The sequence below is a fragment of the Mandrillus leucophaeus genome, unplaced genomic scaffold (assembly GCF_000951045.1).
Source record: "Mandrillus leucophaeus isolate KB7577 unplaced genomic scaffold, Mleu.le_1.0 Scaffold201, whole genome shotgun sequence".
Taxonomy (NCBI): domain Eukaryota; kingdom Metazoa; phylum Chordata; class Mammalia; order Primates; family Cercopithecidae; genus Mandrillus; species Mandrillus leucophaeus.
In genome coordinates, this window is record NW_012102044.1 from 1,358,415 (window position 1) to 1,373,596 (window position 15,182).

The 15,182-nt window shown below is 58.8% G+C and overlaps 1 protein-coding gene across 2 annotated transcripts in view; it reads right to left on the reverse strand.

The window, feature by feature from the left end:
• The window catches only part of MCF2L (MCF.2 cell line derived transforming sequence-like), a 256,715-nt gene that overhangs the window by 113,621 nt on the left and 127,912 nt on the right, over positions 1 to 15,182 (reverse strand). The window contains exon 1 of one of the 2 annotated variants that reach the window (XM_011979441.1): positions 8,047 to 8,316. The exons of the other annotated variant lie outside the window; for it this stretch is intronic. Coding sequence (XP_011834831.1) covers positions 8,047 to 8,119 — 73 coding nt within the window. The 5' untranslated portion in view covers positions 8,120 to 8,316. Of the gene's footprint in view, positions 1 to 8,046; positions 8,317 to 15,182 lie in introns of those variants that run through there. 2 annotated transcript variants of the gene reach the window in all.

The window sequence follows — 15,182 nt, forward strand, 5'->3', positions numbered from 1 at the left end:
TGAGGTGTGGGGGGTGGACCGTCACAGGTGGAGCTGGGTGGGGCCCTGGAACCCTCTCACGGTGAGGTGTGGGGGGTGGACCGTCACAGGTGGAGGCAGCAAGGCAGCTCCTGGCAGCAGGAAGAGGCCCAGGTGAGGGAGGAAAGCCCATCCGTGGTGCTCACTGGTGACCGTGGGCAGAGGAGAGGACAAGGCTGTCCACATAGCAGCCTGGGGCCGTGGGGCCCAGTCCATCTTTTGCCAATTGTCTCCTGTTATTTATTCTGGCAACAAGCCCATTCCCAAAGGCTTCTGCATCCTGTCCATCAGACGGGACAGTTGTGCCTTTTCAAAGTCCAAGGCTGAGCGTCAGATGGGATTACGTCACCAGATCGTCCGGCCACAGGCCTTCCCCAGGCCCATCCATGAGGATCTCCAAAGCCAGGAAGGGCAGGGTTGCAAAGCAGGGCAGTAAGAAAGGCAGGCCGCAAAATCCGAACAAAATCTAAATTCAGTGAAGAGAATGCCTGAACCACAGGCTTCAGACAAGGACACCCCAGGAGGCCAGCATCCCCGTCCCCTCCAGACAAGCTCCTGACACCGTGTGGGTCAGGGAGGAGAACCAGGACACCTCGGGGCCAGCGCCCCATCCCTGCCATTGGGGCAAAAGGGGCATCCACGTGGGGTGCAGGAGTCAGCGCACAGCCACCCTGCAGAACCCTCCGGACGCCCTTTGGAGCGAGACGGTTTATACCTCGGGTAGGGAGGACACGCACGCCCCGCACTTGGTCAATCTCCTCTGGGGGTCATCTCCAGAGCCGTGCTCTCCACGCTGCTTCGCCCGCAAGCCCTGGGGGTCATCTCCAGAGCTGACCTCTCCACGCTGCCTCGCCCGCAAGCCCTGGGGGGCGTCTCCAGAGCCGTGCTCCCCACGCTGCCTCGCCCGCAAGCCCTGGGGGTCGTCTCCAGAGCCGTACTCTCCACGCTGCCTCGCCCGCAAGCCCTGGGTTCTCTGATGCAGGCGGATGCGAGAATCCCCTGGAGCGTGTCCTCAGCACACGTGGGTGTGTTGTTTGGGACCAAGCTCCTGCCTAGACCCCAACAGACCAGACTGAAAATCAAAATGAAGTCCCCACGCTCACCAAGGGAAACCGAGTTGTTATCGGACCTTGGAGAAAACAGGAGACAGAGGAGAGGCCAATCTTCCAACCAGGCCAGGCTCTGTCTTCCTCGACATGGTCACGGAGGTCCCTCTTTTTGTTGTTCTTGCTCTCAACTTGTTTAATACATAAAAGGGCAATCAAAACGGTGGTCAGAATTTCCATTTTTGATACATTCTTAGAATGCGGTCCATCCAGAAAGCATCACTTCAAACAGATGAAGAACTACCCAACCTTTTCTGTCTCGAAGAGAGTTCGCTTAGATTTTAAAAAGACCTAATTCCATGAGCTACGGCAGTGAATTTAATCATTTTAAATTAAATGTAAAAACGTGGAGGTTCTCAGCTGCCCGCAGAGGTGGGACTCCTACGAGGGTGACTGCCGAAGTCCAGGGGCTGAGACACGGCCACTCACAGCATTACCGTTCCCCTGTAGCAAAGGGTTAAGACTTTACCATAACTTAATTATACATTCATTACGATGCTTTAAAACAGTCAAGCCTAAATAAATTCTTCACACTGTCAAAAAGATATACATACTTGGCTGGGCACAGTGGCTCACACCTGTAATCCCAACACTTTGGGAGGCCAAGGTGGGCAAATCACCAAGGTCAGGAGTTCGAGACCAGCCTGGTCACCATCGTGAAACCCCCTCCCTACTAAAGATACAAAAATTAGCTGGGCATGGTGGCAGGTGCCTGTAGTCCCACGTACTCAGGGGGCTGAGGCTGGAGAATCAGTTGAACCTGGTAGGCAGATGTTGCTGTGAGCTGAGATTGTACCACTGCACTCCAGCCTGGGCAACAGAGTGAGACTCCGTCTCAAAAAAAAAAAAAAAAAAAAAAAAAAAAAAAAGAAAAAAACAAAAGAAAAGAAAAAAAGATACACATACTAAAAACCCATTTAAGCACAAACTTAATCACGTGACAGCTCCTGGCCTGGGCCACACGTGTATGCAGAGATCTTCTGCTTCTTCAAGCTCGATGTAAGTCCGGCAATCACCTAACGTGAAACTAATCCTTACGACACAGAGCCGCCTAACGTGGCCAGTCGATCAATTCTCCCGCTGACCCCCCAAGCTTACAAAGGACAGTGACTGAGGCCACCGAACCGCGTTTGCTCGGTTCCTGCTTTCTTCAGCCCTGTCCGCGTAGCCGGCTGTGTTTCACTGGAGCTCTTATTCCAGTTCATGGAATGAAGTGCTGCCCACTCTAGAACTGCCTGCACAGCCCAGTGAGATCTTTAAATCACACGGATTGCAATTTGATCTTCTGGCAGGTATTTCCTATCTCTCTGCCCCACGGTGGCCACGGCCCCCTCAAGTGATTTCAGAACCACGATGCAGAGGTCTCGAGGTGAGGCTCCCAGGTGACGCCGACGCGGGGGTTGTTCTCAAGGTCACATTGTCTGAGCCAGGGGCACCAGGAGGGTCTGTCATCAAGGAGGGCACTTGCCTGCTCACCAGCATTTTTATGAACGTTTCCTGGTATCAGAAAAATGGCCTGAGTGCAGTTTCAGCCAGGTGGGCCTTGGCATCCACCCCACACCTGGCGGGCTCTGCACGGGGCCTGGATCTGTGTGCATTCATGCCCTGGCTGCATTCGTGCCCTGGCTGGGGGTAGTCACACCATCCATGCAATGGCTTCTGAGCTAGAACAACTTAAAAAATCATGGGGCAGAGGGAGCAGAGACCAAAGTGACTGAGAGCCACTGTCTGAGTGACACAGGAGGCCGGGTTTCAGGACGAGGAACACAGATCCTTCCAGAGTTCAGAGACCCTGGCCCTGCCACCCTCTCCCCTGAAGGCCGGGCTGGCTGCCAGCTCTGCCACCTCCAGTCACAGCCCCATCTGCTGCACAGTACCCACGGCTCCACAGCCTCCCCACACCCCGCCTCCTGGGCCACACGCTCAGGCCGTTCTCAGGCGACTGCTGAGTGGGCAGGGCTGGGGGCACCACAGGGAGCATTTCCACAGGGCCCAGACCCGAGGGTCTTGAACACCTTAGGGTCTCCCGCCATCCCCCACTGAGACGCATACATCTCTCCCTTTCTCTCCTGGAGGCCATCCAGGGTGCACCTGCTCTCCCAGCCACTGTCTTCCAGCGCCCGTCCTGTTCAGAGGCAGCTGAGCCCTCACACAGACCCCTGACCGCAGAAGGGGTCGCACCAGCAGCTGCACCTGGAATGACTGGGGTTCCAGGGAGCAAGAGCATGCCAGGGGACCCCCTCAGGATTCAGATGAGGACCACCCTGTGCTCCTGGGGGAGGATCAGGCCAGAAAGACAGGTTCCGACTCACTCCTGGCACCAGTGCACGGAGTGAGTCCTCGCAAGGACCTAGGGAGCAGGAAGCCCCATCCTTGTTTGAAAGATGGGGAATTCAAGGTCAGGCTCAGCTGTGAGCAGCCCAGGCCTGCAGGGCGGGCAGTGCCAGGACCGAGCCCATGCCATGTGCTCCAGCGCCTGGGACCTTCACTGCCACGGGCTCAACAGCGAGGCTATGGAGAGGCTCTCACAGAGGCCTGGGAGGGTGCCAACATGCGTCTGTTTCTAGGCTGATGGGTGGGTGAGACCCCAGCGGCTGGGACAGGGCAGGCCTGTGGGCAAGAAGGCAGGGACATGGCAGGGCACGGCCTCCCATTGCACAGGAGCTGCCCAGAGTCACGGGACATGTTGGAGCCATCAGGGAGCTTTGAGCCCAGTGATTTTCCCTAAGCAGCCCCATTCACTCAGATCTGTTCACTGTGCAGGGTGTTGTGAACGGAGCCACTGGCTGGCTCCTCATTTGCTGAGCTGCTGGCTTCTGGCTATTTTTTCCAGCTATATTGAGAAAAATAATTGTATATATTTAAGGTGCACGCGTGCTCTTTTGATGTAGTTCACACTGTGAAACCATAGCCACCACCAAACTCACTGGTGACTGTCACCTCCCACAGCTGCCATTTCCTTTTGCAGTTAGAACACTCAACACCCACTCCCAGCAAACCTCAGGTACAAATACAGTGTTAACCACAGTCACCACAAACAGACCATGGCCACCTTGAACAGATCACAGCCACCTTGAACAGATCATAGCCACCATAAACCAACCACAGCCACTGTGAACAGCCCACAGCCACCACGGACTAACCATGGCCACCATGAAGCAACCATGGCCATCACAAACAGGCCACAGCTACCACAAACTGATCATGGACACCACAAACCAACCACACCCACCACGAACCAACCACAGCCACCATGAACAGCCCATGGCCACCACAAACAGACCACAGCCACCTTGAACAGATCACAGCCACCACGAACTGACCACAGCTGCCACAAACCAACCACAGCCACCATGAACAGCCCACAGCCACCATGGACTAACCACAGCCACCAGGAACCAACCACGGCCACCACAGACCATGGCCACCATGAACCAACCACGGCCACTATGAACAGCCCATGGCCACCACAAACAGACCACCATGACCACCATGAACAGATCACAACCATCATAAACCAACCACAGCCACCATGAACAGCCCATGGCCACCATGAACCAACCACAGGCACCACAAACAGACCACAGCCACCTTGAACAGATCACAGCCACCACGAACTGACCACGGCTGCCACAAACCAACCACAGCCACCATGAACAGCCCACGGCCACCATGAACCAACCACAGCCACCACAAACAGACCATGGCCACCATAAACAGAACACAGTCAGTCACCATGAACAGTCCATGGCCCACCATGAACAGACCCCCAGAGTTCATTCATTCGGCACAACAGGAACTCTGTGTCCTCTGGCCAGCATCTCCCCAGGCTTCTCCACCCCAGCCCCCAGTGGCCACCGTGCTTGTTGGCATCTCTGACACCCCACATGCGTGGGGCCGTGGCTTTGCCTCTCTATGCCTGCAGTGATTTTACTCAGCAGGCCGTGGCTTTGCCTGTGGCTGATTTTGCTCAACACTGTCCTCCAGGCTCATCCGTGTTGTCTCAAATAATAGGATTTCCTTTTTTACGAAAACGGAACAGTGCTCCATTGTGTGTGCGTCACATCGTCTTCAGGCGCCCATCCACTAACGGGCACTGCGGTCGATTCCACGTCTGGGCTGGTGAGCTCCGGAGGGCGGGCAGCTCTTCAGTGCGCCTGCTCCTTTCCCGATACCCACCCACAGTGGGGACGCCTGGCTCCAGCGACAGTGCTCTTTTTAATTTCTTGAGGAACCTCCATACCCCACACAGTTTTCCGCAATACCTGCACCAATTTACACGCCCACCAACAGCATGCACGGGCCGCTGTGCCTCCACAAACCCGTCTTCATAAGATCCAGAGAGAAACGGGCACCAACGTGAAGCCCACACAGCATCTCAACACACGCGTGGTCCGTCCATGCCTGGTGTCATCACCACACATGTGGGCCAGCAGCTGCCACAGGACAGACACTCACTGGCCCCGTGGGAGCACAGACCTCACCCCGAACACACCCTCCCTGAGCTGTGACTCTGGGCAGCTGCTTTCTCTCTCTGGGCCTCCTCCTTCTCTGTAAGGCTGGGACAAGGTTTCCTTATAGGACCATGGCTGCAATTCAGCCGGTGATGCTGGCGGATGGCTTTGGTAATGGCTGCCCCCACCTGGTGAACAGACCCACGGGGATCCTCCTGCCCCCAGTTACGTTAGGGAGGCTACAGGCACCCAGAGGAAACCCCAGCACTGCACCATGGGGGCCGTCCAGGGCCCCAGCACTGCATGGAGCGGCGGCTGCAGACTGAGGGCCACAGACGAGGTGGTCTTGGCTACGGCACAGGGTGCTGTGCAGGTGGGAGGTGGGCTCAACCACAGGCCGAGGTGAAGAGGACCACCAACTGTGGCTGCCTGCTGACGGGCGGAGGGACGCTTCTCTGCAGGGCGGTGCCCCGTCCTCCTCTGCCGAGTGACTCCGGGTGGCCTGTATGCAGCAGGCACCGGCTCCCCGAGGACACCTGTGTCCTGGAGGGTCACACCAGAGCCAAACCTCCCCACTCACTGGGCTGGGGGGAGGCGTGACCTGCACCAGCCACGAGGGAAGGGCCACAGCCTGGTCTGCCTGGAACACATGTTAAAAATGCCTAAAGGAGAACAAAAACGGTCGTCATAATGAATTCTTTCTTTTAAAATTAAAAACAACAGTCCTGACTGTACCACGGTGACCTCTCTGTGGAGTCCAAGTGTCTCGGGCCTTCTGCGTCTCCCCCAACTGGCCCCTTCTGGGCCCGAGGACAGACCTCCGAGGCCAGTAGGGCTTGCCCCGCCCTGCATTTTACTTTCTGAGAAAAGTCACCCACATATGGCAAGTTCCTCAAAGGTCCCCAGGCCTCTGCAGGAGCAAGGAGGGGCACAGTGAGGAACGCAGGCCAGGCTGACCCCGGCTGACGCTGGCACCGACAATGCTTCTCCCTCAATGCACCCTAAGAGGATGTGAGACACTAAAACAGAGCCTGCGGCAGGTCCCGGGGCTGATCAAAGAACCGTCAGGGCTCAGAAGGATGATTTCTCCTCTTGTTCACGGTGGTCCTGGCTTTGCCTGGTCCTTCAGGAGGGAACTGCAGGATGGGATGGCCGGGGCATCAGGGGTGCGGAACCGGGGGGCACCCAGGGGACATAACCTCCCTTAAAGCAACCACCTGCCCCTGCTCACACCGGAGCCTTCCACGGTGCCCCAGAGCCAACCCCATAACCCCGGGCAGCCACCTGTACCTACTCATGCCCTCACCCAGGCTGGAGTACAGTTGTGCAAACAAATCTTATTGCAGCCTTGACCTCCGGGGCTCAAATGATTCTCCCCTCTCAGCCTCCCAAGTGGCTGGGACTACAGGCACACACCACCACACCCAGCTTATTAATTTTTTTTTTTCAGATATGAGGTCTTGCTATGTTGCCCAGGCTGGTCTCAAACTCCTGGGCTCAAGCGATCTCCCAGCCTCAGCCTCCCAAAGTGCCAGGATTACAGGCGTGAACTGCTGTGCCCAGCCAGTTCTTTATTTTAAAATTGGAAACTTTAGATGTTTATTCATTGCCATTGGTAGCTAAGGTCTGATTCAATAAAATTCACAAAGATGCTTATTTTATGAATTATTCATCAATAGTTGGCATAAGTACCCACTGGAAAATATAATTAGGACAAATCTCTTGAAAACGAGTACTCCATTCTTAGAAAAGCATCAACAAAACCCAGGCTATTTCCTCCCCATGTGGCCCCTTCTCCAAGGACCTTACCCCAAAGCTCCAGTTGTCAGGACGGGGCCAGTGTGGACCAGCAGCCCCTGAGCCCCGACCAGACCAAACGCACCCAAACCTAAGACCACAGAGGCTGCCCAGCCGGGTCCACAGGCTCGGCCAGGGGCCTCCCAAGTCCCATCTGCCTAGAGAGGGCAGCTTGTCACGCCTGGCACCACGGGTGGCCCCGCTGTGGGGACAGCAGTGGCCGGGTGTCTCCTCCTCTGAGGAGCTACAGCCTCTCCACCAGCCAGACGTGGGCGCTGCCGTCATTTGTCCACACAGCCTGTCTATGAGAAACCTCGAACAAAGGAGCCAGTGGAAAGGTGATCCCAGCCTTCCGGGACCAGCACAGATGGTCCCTCACAGGCCAAGGGCAGAGGCGGCCCCAGTGCTCACCAGGGACCCCAGGGCCATGGCCCTACACCATCCATCCGGCAAGGCCTGTGCACACCTTCCCTGCCAAGGAGCAGGGCTCCTCCCGTATTGGAGGCACCTGTCCCAACATCCATCCCCGGCATCCCCCAGCCCCAGGCTCCTGCCCCAGCAGCCTCCGAGGATAGCGTAGGGCCCAGAACGTCCGCCCCGGCCCCGTGTCCCCACACGGTCGCCCCACAACACCTTCCAGGGAGCCGAGGACCCACCCGTGCCCCACACACCTGCGCCAGCCTTCAGCAGCAGCCACAGCGCCCAGAGGTCCCGGCACAGCAGTGACAGCCGGCTCACCGTCATGCTGCCCACTGCAAGTCAGGAGCCCCCGACCCGGCTCCTGGAACGCCCTTCCCAGGCACACAAAGGACGGCGCAGCACCGGCACCATCTCGGCCGCGGAGCAGGGACGCCACACCTTCCTGGGTTTGCTGCGCAGACCTGGCCTCTGCAGGGCAGCCGGCCGGCTGCTCCTCCCAGGGCCTCCGATTTGATGTCCCTGATTAAGGAGCGGCATCGGCTCACTTATCCCACTGCAGGCAGCTTAACTGTTGCAGTCCTGGCGACAGCTGAGCCCCGGCCGGGGAGGTTTCAGGTTCCTGGTGTTGCTTGTCTAGACCCTCCCTGCAGGGGCCCCATGCTCTGCCAAAGTCCCATCCACTGAGTGGCAGGGGCCTGGGCTGGCGGGGGCCGTGCTTAGCAGAGATCCGTCCCCTGAGGCAGCCCCACAACTATGGGGACTTGGGCCGAGGTCCCCAACCCCTGAGCCAGCCCCAGAGCTGCAGCGACCTGGGCTGGCAGGAATGAGCTGTCCAGAGAGTATGCTGACCCAGGGGGCCGAGCCTTCTGCCCTGGCAACACATGCCCATGGGGAGTTGAGCCTTCAAGCGCCCGGGAGGCAGCTGCGTCTTCTGTTCTCGTCCGTCCGTGGTCACCGAGTTCCTTTTAAAGCTGTATGAGCAGGGGCTGTTCTCAGAATACCCCTGCACCGAGAACACAGAAGGCAGCTCCTGGCTGCCTCTCTACTTTTCCAGGGCCCGGAGGGGGATACTTAAATACGACACTTGAAAACTGGCAGTCCCCGGGGGGCTCCCAACTGCTGCCCTGGGTGGGAGTCGCACAGAGAGCTCGTTCAAACTCAGGTTCTGTCCCCGACGAGCTCTCAGGTGACCTGAGACCACTCGTCCAGGCCCAGAGTTTGAGCAGAAAAACCCAAGAAGCTAAGGGGACCCACGCACATCTTCTGAGAATGTACCCAGTCCTGGAGTCAGCACGAGCCAAGAAGGACTGGGAGGGACGCTGGATTTTGGTGGGACCCCAGCCTGCCATGTCCCTGCTGGCCCTGGCCTCTTCCGGCGCCTCTCTCTGCAGAGCCTCACACCTGCACTGACCCCTGCCCTGCATGTGTCCAGCACAGCACAGCCGGCCCTCCAGGCTTCAGCTTCTCCCACTGGGAACACCAGCCTCTGGGGCTGGCTGACTCGAATGCCAGACACCTGGCTCCTGCCTCTGGAAACCTCGGCTCCCTCACGTCCAAACGCTTGCTGGAGGGGAAAGTGCGGCTTCACCAGGCCCTGCCTCTGGGAATATCAGCCATGGACGCTTTTCTTGTGGCCATGATCGCACTGACAAGCACCAAAGCGAAGCCTAGAACCTCACCCTTCCTGCTGGGCACCCTGCGCACACCTAGAGGAGAGACGCCTGAGGGGCTACTGCTTCCTCCACACCTGGGTTCTCTGAGAGTCAGCCTCATCCCTGGGGCAGGAACGTCACTTCTGTAAGCCCCCCTGCAGCCCTCATGCCCGCCGAGGGGCTGTGACATCCATCCATGATTATTTATGTCTTCTCAGCCCAGCTGTCCTTCCCTGTAAGCTTGGACCTGGGGCTGGCTGGTGCCCATGGTATGGGCTGCCCCCGAGCCACAGCGAGTGTGGGCACATTGACCCAGACCTCCCGTGTCTGGGATCTCTCGTGTTCCTACCTTCTGCCGTCAGAACACATCCCAGATAAGCTCTCCCCGGAACACGAGCCCCGGGGGGGAGGCCACCGCGTCATGGCCCCTCACGCCATCACCATGGCACCAGCTGATGCACCTGCCACCCGCACCTCAGCCCTGCCTCCGCTCTGGGGCCAGGCGGCATCTTCATTCCCAGTCCACTCACCACCCATGCCTCAGCCCTGCCTCTGCTCTGGGGCACGCCGGCGTCTTCATTCCCGGCCGACTCTAATGTCCGAAGCATGTTTTGCAGGCACAACTCCTACATCACCAGCCGGCAGGGGCATAGGAGCACATCACGGTGCCACACAGTGGGTCCTCCTACAGCTGAGCACGGTCCAACGCGTCCTCACCTCCAGCTTCCAACCCCCAACAGCAAAGCATGCCCAGAGGCATCAGCCTTGGGACACACGTACCAAACAACCCCTCTCCCACAATGTGCTCAAGGCCTGCAGAGACCCCCGAGGCCCGAGGCCCACCTCCTCCCTCGGTGGTCCCAGCACTGGAGGACACGCAGGGCTGGGATGTCTCAGGCAGCCACACAGCGGCCGATGCAGATGGAGTGAGCAAAGATCAGCCGAAAAAGAGGACTGTGTTCTGAACAGGAGGCTCTCACAGACAGGCCTCAGTTTTTAAACAGAGGGACAGTGAACGGTGCCAGAGGCTGTCCTCTAAGGAGAGGGCGCCGTGTGGGGAAGGAAGGGCCCCTGGTACAGATGCAAGGACCTTGAGAAATCAGCTGCTCCCTCTTCTGTGCATCTCCCCCGGCCCCCGATGTCTTGTCACGCTGAAGTTTCTGGTGGGCAAAGGCCATGCGCCTTCATGGTACACAAGCAAGGGGGCCAGCCCACAGTCACCACAGGGCAGACCCAGGCGGTCTGGCCCCAAGCCAGGGGGGACCTGGCCATCTTTAGGAGGGACTGGCTCATGATGGCCCTGTTCCAGGGAGGGCTGGCCCTGCTCTGTGCCCGTGGGGGTGCCGCAGATGATCACAGTAACACCCACCAGAGGCCGGAACACGTGACCCGAACCACACATGGGAAACCATCCCGGGCTCATCGCTGTGGCTGCGGCTGCTCACCCACCGTTTCTCGCGCAGTCCAGGAGACTAAGGGCTCCCCACCCACAGCTCTTGACCCTTCCAGCTCCCTGCTGACCGAGTCAAGGCCAAAGGCGTCCCTGCAGCTTCTCTGGGGGGGCTGGAAATGGGAAACAGCTTTACTCCAAGAGCCGTGGGAGCTCGCGTGGCCTCAGGCTGGTTTCTGTCCAGTTTCCGAATCACAAAAGCGATCCCAGGCACCTGGACCTTCAGCCAGAGACAGTGCACATGAAACCACACCCACAGCAGAGGCCTCCATCGGCATAAGACAGAAGCGACTCCACACCCGGGATCGGCAGCGCAGTAGAGAAGCCAAGTCCAGAACGATCGATGCCAGACACATGGCTGTTCCCCAGGAATGCACATTTCGGACACACGGCCGTCCCGTCCCCCAGGAACGCACGTTTCTTGTGATTTCTTGCAGGCTTCCCTTTGGTGTGATTTCAGACCCATCCTGGGAGCCCAGTCAGCTCCATGAATAACGTAACCAATCACCTGGCCTCCTTGGTGAGGCCTCCAGGACCCTCCGGAACCCTCCAGAAATATCCGAAGCCCATTTTCCCAACAGCCCCGGCCAGGTCTATGGCTCGCAGCCTCCTCACGCTTGGCCTGGCTCTGAGCTCCCCCTTCCCCGACACGCCAGGGCCCTGGGTTTCTAGTTGTTATCTTTTGTGTGCTGCTTTCCAACTTTGTTACACATTTAAGCTGTGCCTTCCCAAGAACAGCAGTGAGGAGATTTCATGCTTTATTTGACCCTTACCTTTTATTTGTGTGTATGTGCTTTACAAATGTAGCTAGAAATTACATGAATGACCGTGTCTAGGAGCTGTGCTGTGTGTGGGGGTTCGGAACACAGGATGGAAAGTGGCCCAAACACCGCAGTTTAAGCCCAGCAGGCACCCAATGGACCCCGGGGCCCTCAATGAAATGCAACACAAAGGCCCCGCACACATGGGCTCACGCAGGGCACAGAGCTGACGCGCCGGCTTCAGAGAGCCGCTGCTGCGGGCAGGCCCAGCACCTCGGCCAAGAGCCCATTCCTGCCCTGTCGGGATCAGCTAAACAGGAAGGAGCTCCCTGCCTGGAGAGGAAACCAGACACGCCAGCCCCAGATCGGTAGATCTGAACAATGAGCCTCACCACGCTGGGCCCTGCACCTTGGGGACGCCCAGGGAGCCTGGGGCCCTTGTCCAGCAGGAACTCGACCGATCGCTGCCCACCCCCAGGAGCTGTGGGGGTGACGGCACCAGGTGTGACGGTCGCTTCCCACCCCCAGGAGCTGTGGGGGTGACGGCACCCGGTGTGACGGTCGCTTCCCACCCCCAGGAGCTGTGGGGTGACGGCACCAGGTGTGACGGATGAGGGTGGAGTGGCCAACCTGGACGGGCAGTTGCTTTCTCCTCCTCCCGGATGGACAATTTCATCTTACAAACCTGGTCAGCCCTGTCTGGAGCCATGAGGCTGTGGGGTGGGACCCGCTGCACAAAGCAAACAGCTAAACCTTAAGTCAAATAAAACACCCTGTAGCAGCAGACGCAGAGGGTGCGGCTCACCAGCTGGCTGGGGCTGAAGGGACAGTGGACGCGGGGCAGGGGTCAGCGACATCCATGCCCCCGACTCTGCTGTAAACGCACAGGTCCCGACTCCGGGTGACAGGGACGTCTACACAGGTATCTGCAGGAGCTGCCCGTGTAACACTGCTCCAAGAGTCTGCCTGCCCGCTCCTCGGCCCCCACCCCGCGCGGGGCGTCAGCAGCACCCCCATCAAACCTGGAAGCGCAGATGGCACCTGCTGCCTGGGTTCAGTGCAGCCGAGAGAGGGCAGCGTGTTTTCCTGGGCCAGACCCACAGTGGTCTTGGTCTCAAGACTCACCTGAGGCTCTCGATGGGAATTTGGGGCTCTGGGTCTGCCGCCAAGCTGGGAAGTCACTCTCCCCAGACGGAGACACGAAGATGAGATGATCTCAGAGTCCCCCGGTTCATGGGAAGCAGCCGCTCAGCTGGGAGAGCCGTGCAGGCGAGGGAGGCCCGGGGCTGGCAGCAGCACCTGCCCAGGCCCAGCTCCCGCAGCTGCCTGGCCACACCTGAGACAGCGAGGGCGGGACCGGCCCAGCGGCTGCCAGGGCGCGTCCAGATCTGTGCAGGAGTTTCATGGGGGTGGCAATGGCAGAGAAAGCAGCTGAGGATCCCAGGCAGGGGCTCGGCTGTGCACAGGCACAGACGACACAACACAGCCCCCGTCCAGATGCTGTGGGCAGCACTGCCAACCATCAGGACTCAGGAGAGATGAGGGGTGGCACCAGGTCTCCACCCACAGGGCTCACCAGCAGCTTGGACGCCATTCTGGGCCATGAACCCATTTGAGGAGGACAGTCTCGGGACCATTGGGTGCATCCGAGAAGGGCATTCCTGGGTCTGTGGGGAACACCTGAGGAGCACGGTCGCAGGACGCCGTGGGGAAAAGATGGAGATGCAGGGCCTCTGAAGCGCGCTGCACACTCTGGAACACCGTTTCCCCAATAGACGTTCCACGTGGTGGGAAACATTCGCCATCTTCTGGGTGGAAAATCACAGCACAGGTCGAGCCTGGCCTGTCCCAGGCCCGCTGCACACACAGCCTAGGGCAGGACGGCCCATCCTGGAGTGTCGGGGTCTCTACGGCTGGCAGGATGCAGGGACCAGAAACATTTCCATTCTTTTGTCAAAAACTCTCTACAGTCAACACCTTTTCTTTATTTTTTTCTAGGCAAGGCCTCGCTCTGTCACCCAGGCTGGAGTGGAATGGTACAATCTCACTGCAGCCCTGATCTCCGGGGCTCAAGCGGTCCTCCCGCCTTAGTTTCCTGGGATTACAGATGCACGCCGCCAAGCCTGGCCTACATTTTAAACGTCATTTACCTTTGTGATACAGGATGTCCTTAGAAGACGACGCGGGCTGGGCCAGCCTTGGAGACTGCATGAGTCTGGTGGCTTACAGAAAGTGGGCGGTCTCTAAATGGGGCCCTGGGAGGGGAACTTGGGACTATGCGGGGAGAAAACGCCAGGCTCGGATCTGGTGAAGGCCAGTCTGGTACGGGGCGAGGGCAGGGCCGTACTGCGCTTCAGCTGAATGTAAAGGCTGCACCCGGCATCACTCCCTGGTGGCCCCCAGGTGCTGCTTAGCGTGGGGATGTCGGTTCCTGTGGGTATGCCTAGGACTGAACTGGCTTCCAGGCCATGCCTGCCCACTCACCTGGTAAGTCAGATCCCACCTATCTGATGCCACAGGGAGAGGAGAAGAGTCCAGGGGAGAGGGCAGGAGCAGCTGAGGCCCCATCTGCTCTCCCACTCATCCCCCCATTCCTATGGAAGGAGGATTCAGTGACAGGATGCCAGCTGCCCCCACCTCCACCCCCAGAAGCCACACTCCTCTCTGTATCCTGCACGGTCCCATGCGGGGCACAGCCCAGGGGTAACTCTTCAGGCCAGCAGGCCTTGGAGCTGCAACACCGCAGGCTCACCCTGCCACCGACCCCACCTCAGCCGCCAGCTCCCCTCTGCTCTCCTGAGGCAGAAGTGGCAGCCCCGAGACACTGGCACCCAGCAGTTCACACAGCAGCAAGGATAGTAGTTGCAGTGCCAACATGTACTGAGTACCAACTGTATACTCGATGTTGCCTTAGGCTCTCACATAGCTTAGTGCTGACGGTATACTGGGTGCTACCCTAAGCTCTCAAATGGACCCTCTTTCTTTAATCATACGCTCAGCAAACAGGTGTGTTCAGGAGGCGGACGGGCTCGAGAGCGAGCCCCGCTCTACGTCCCCATTCTGCTGGTTGACACGAGCTCCGTGCCCTTAGAGTCACTAGACACCCTAAGCCTCCGTGAGCGAGTCTGTAAAATGAGCCCGGGGCACGGGCACAGTGCCTCCACACAGCGGTGTGCCACCAAACAGCTGCATCCTGGAGAGGAGAACGCAGGAGGGGCAGACACACGTGAGCGCCAGGCAGGTCAGAGGATGCAGCACCACGTGCAGAAAGGTGACAGGAGAGGAGGGGACGGAGGGAAGCGCCCCTGGGGCCTGTCCAGAAGCAGTACCTGGGGAGGTCGCGGCAGCCCAGCGCAGGAGGACGCTGCCATTGTTCCCCCTTTCTGGGCGGTAAAACCGAGCCACACACAGGTCGAGGGCTGCCTGGGCTCACAGGGGAAGCGCAGGCCTGGGTTTGAGCCCAGCCCGCTGGCTCCACAGCCCCCAACCTCGGTGGCCTTTCCGACTCACTCACCCGACCAGCG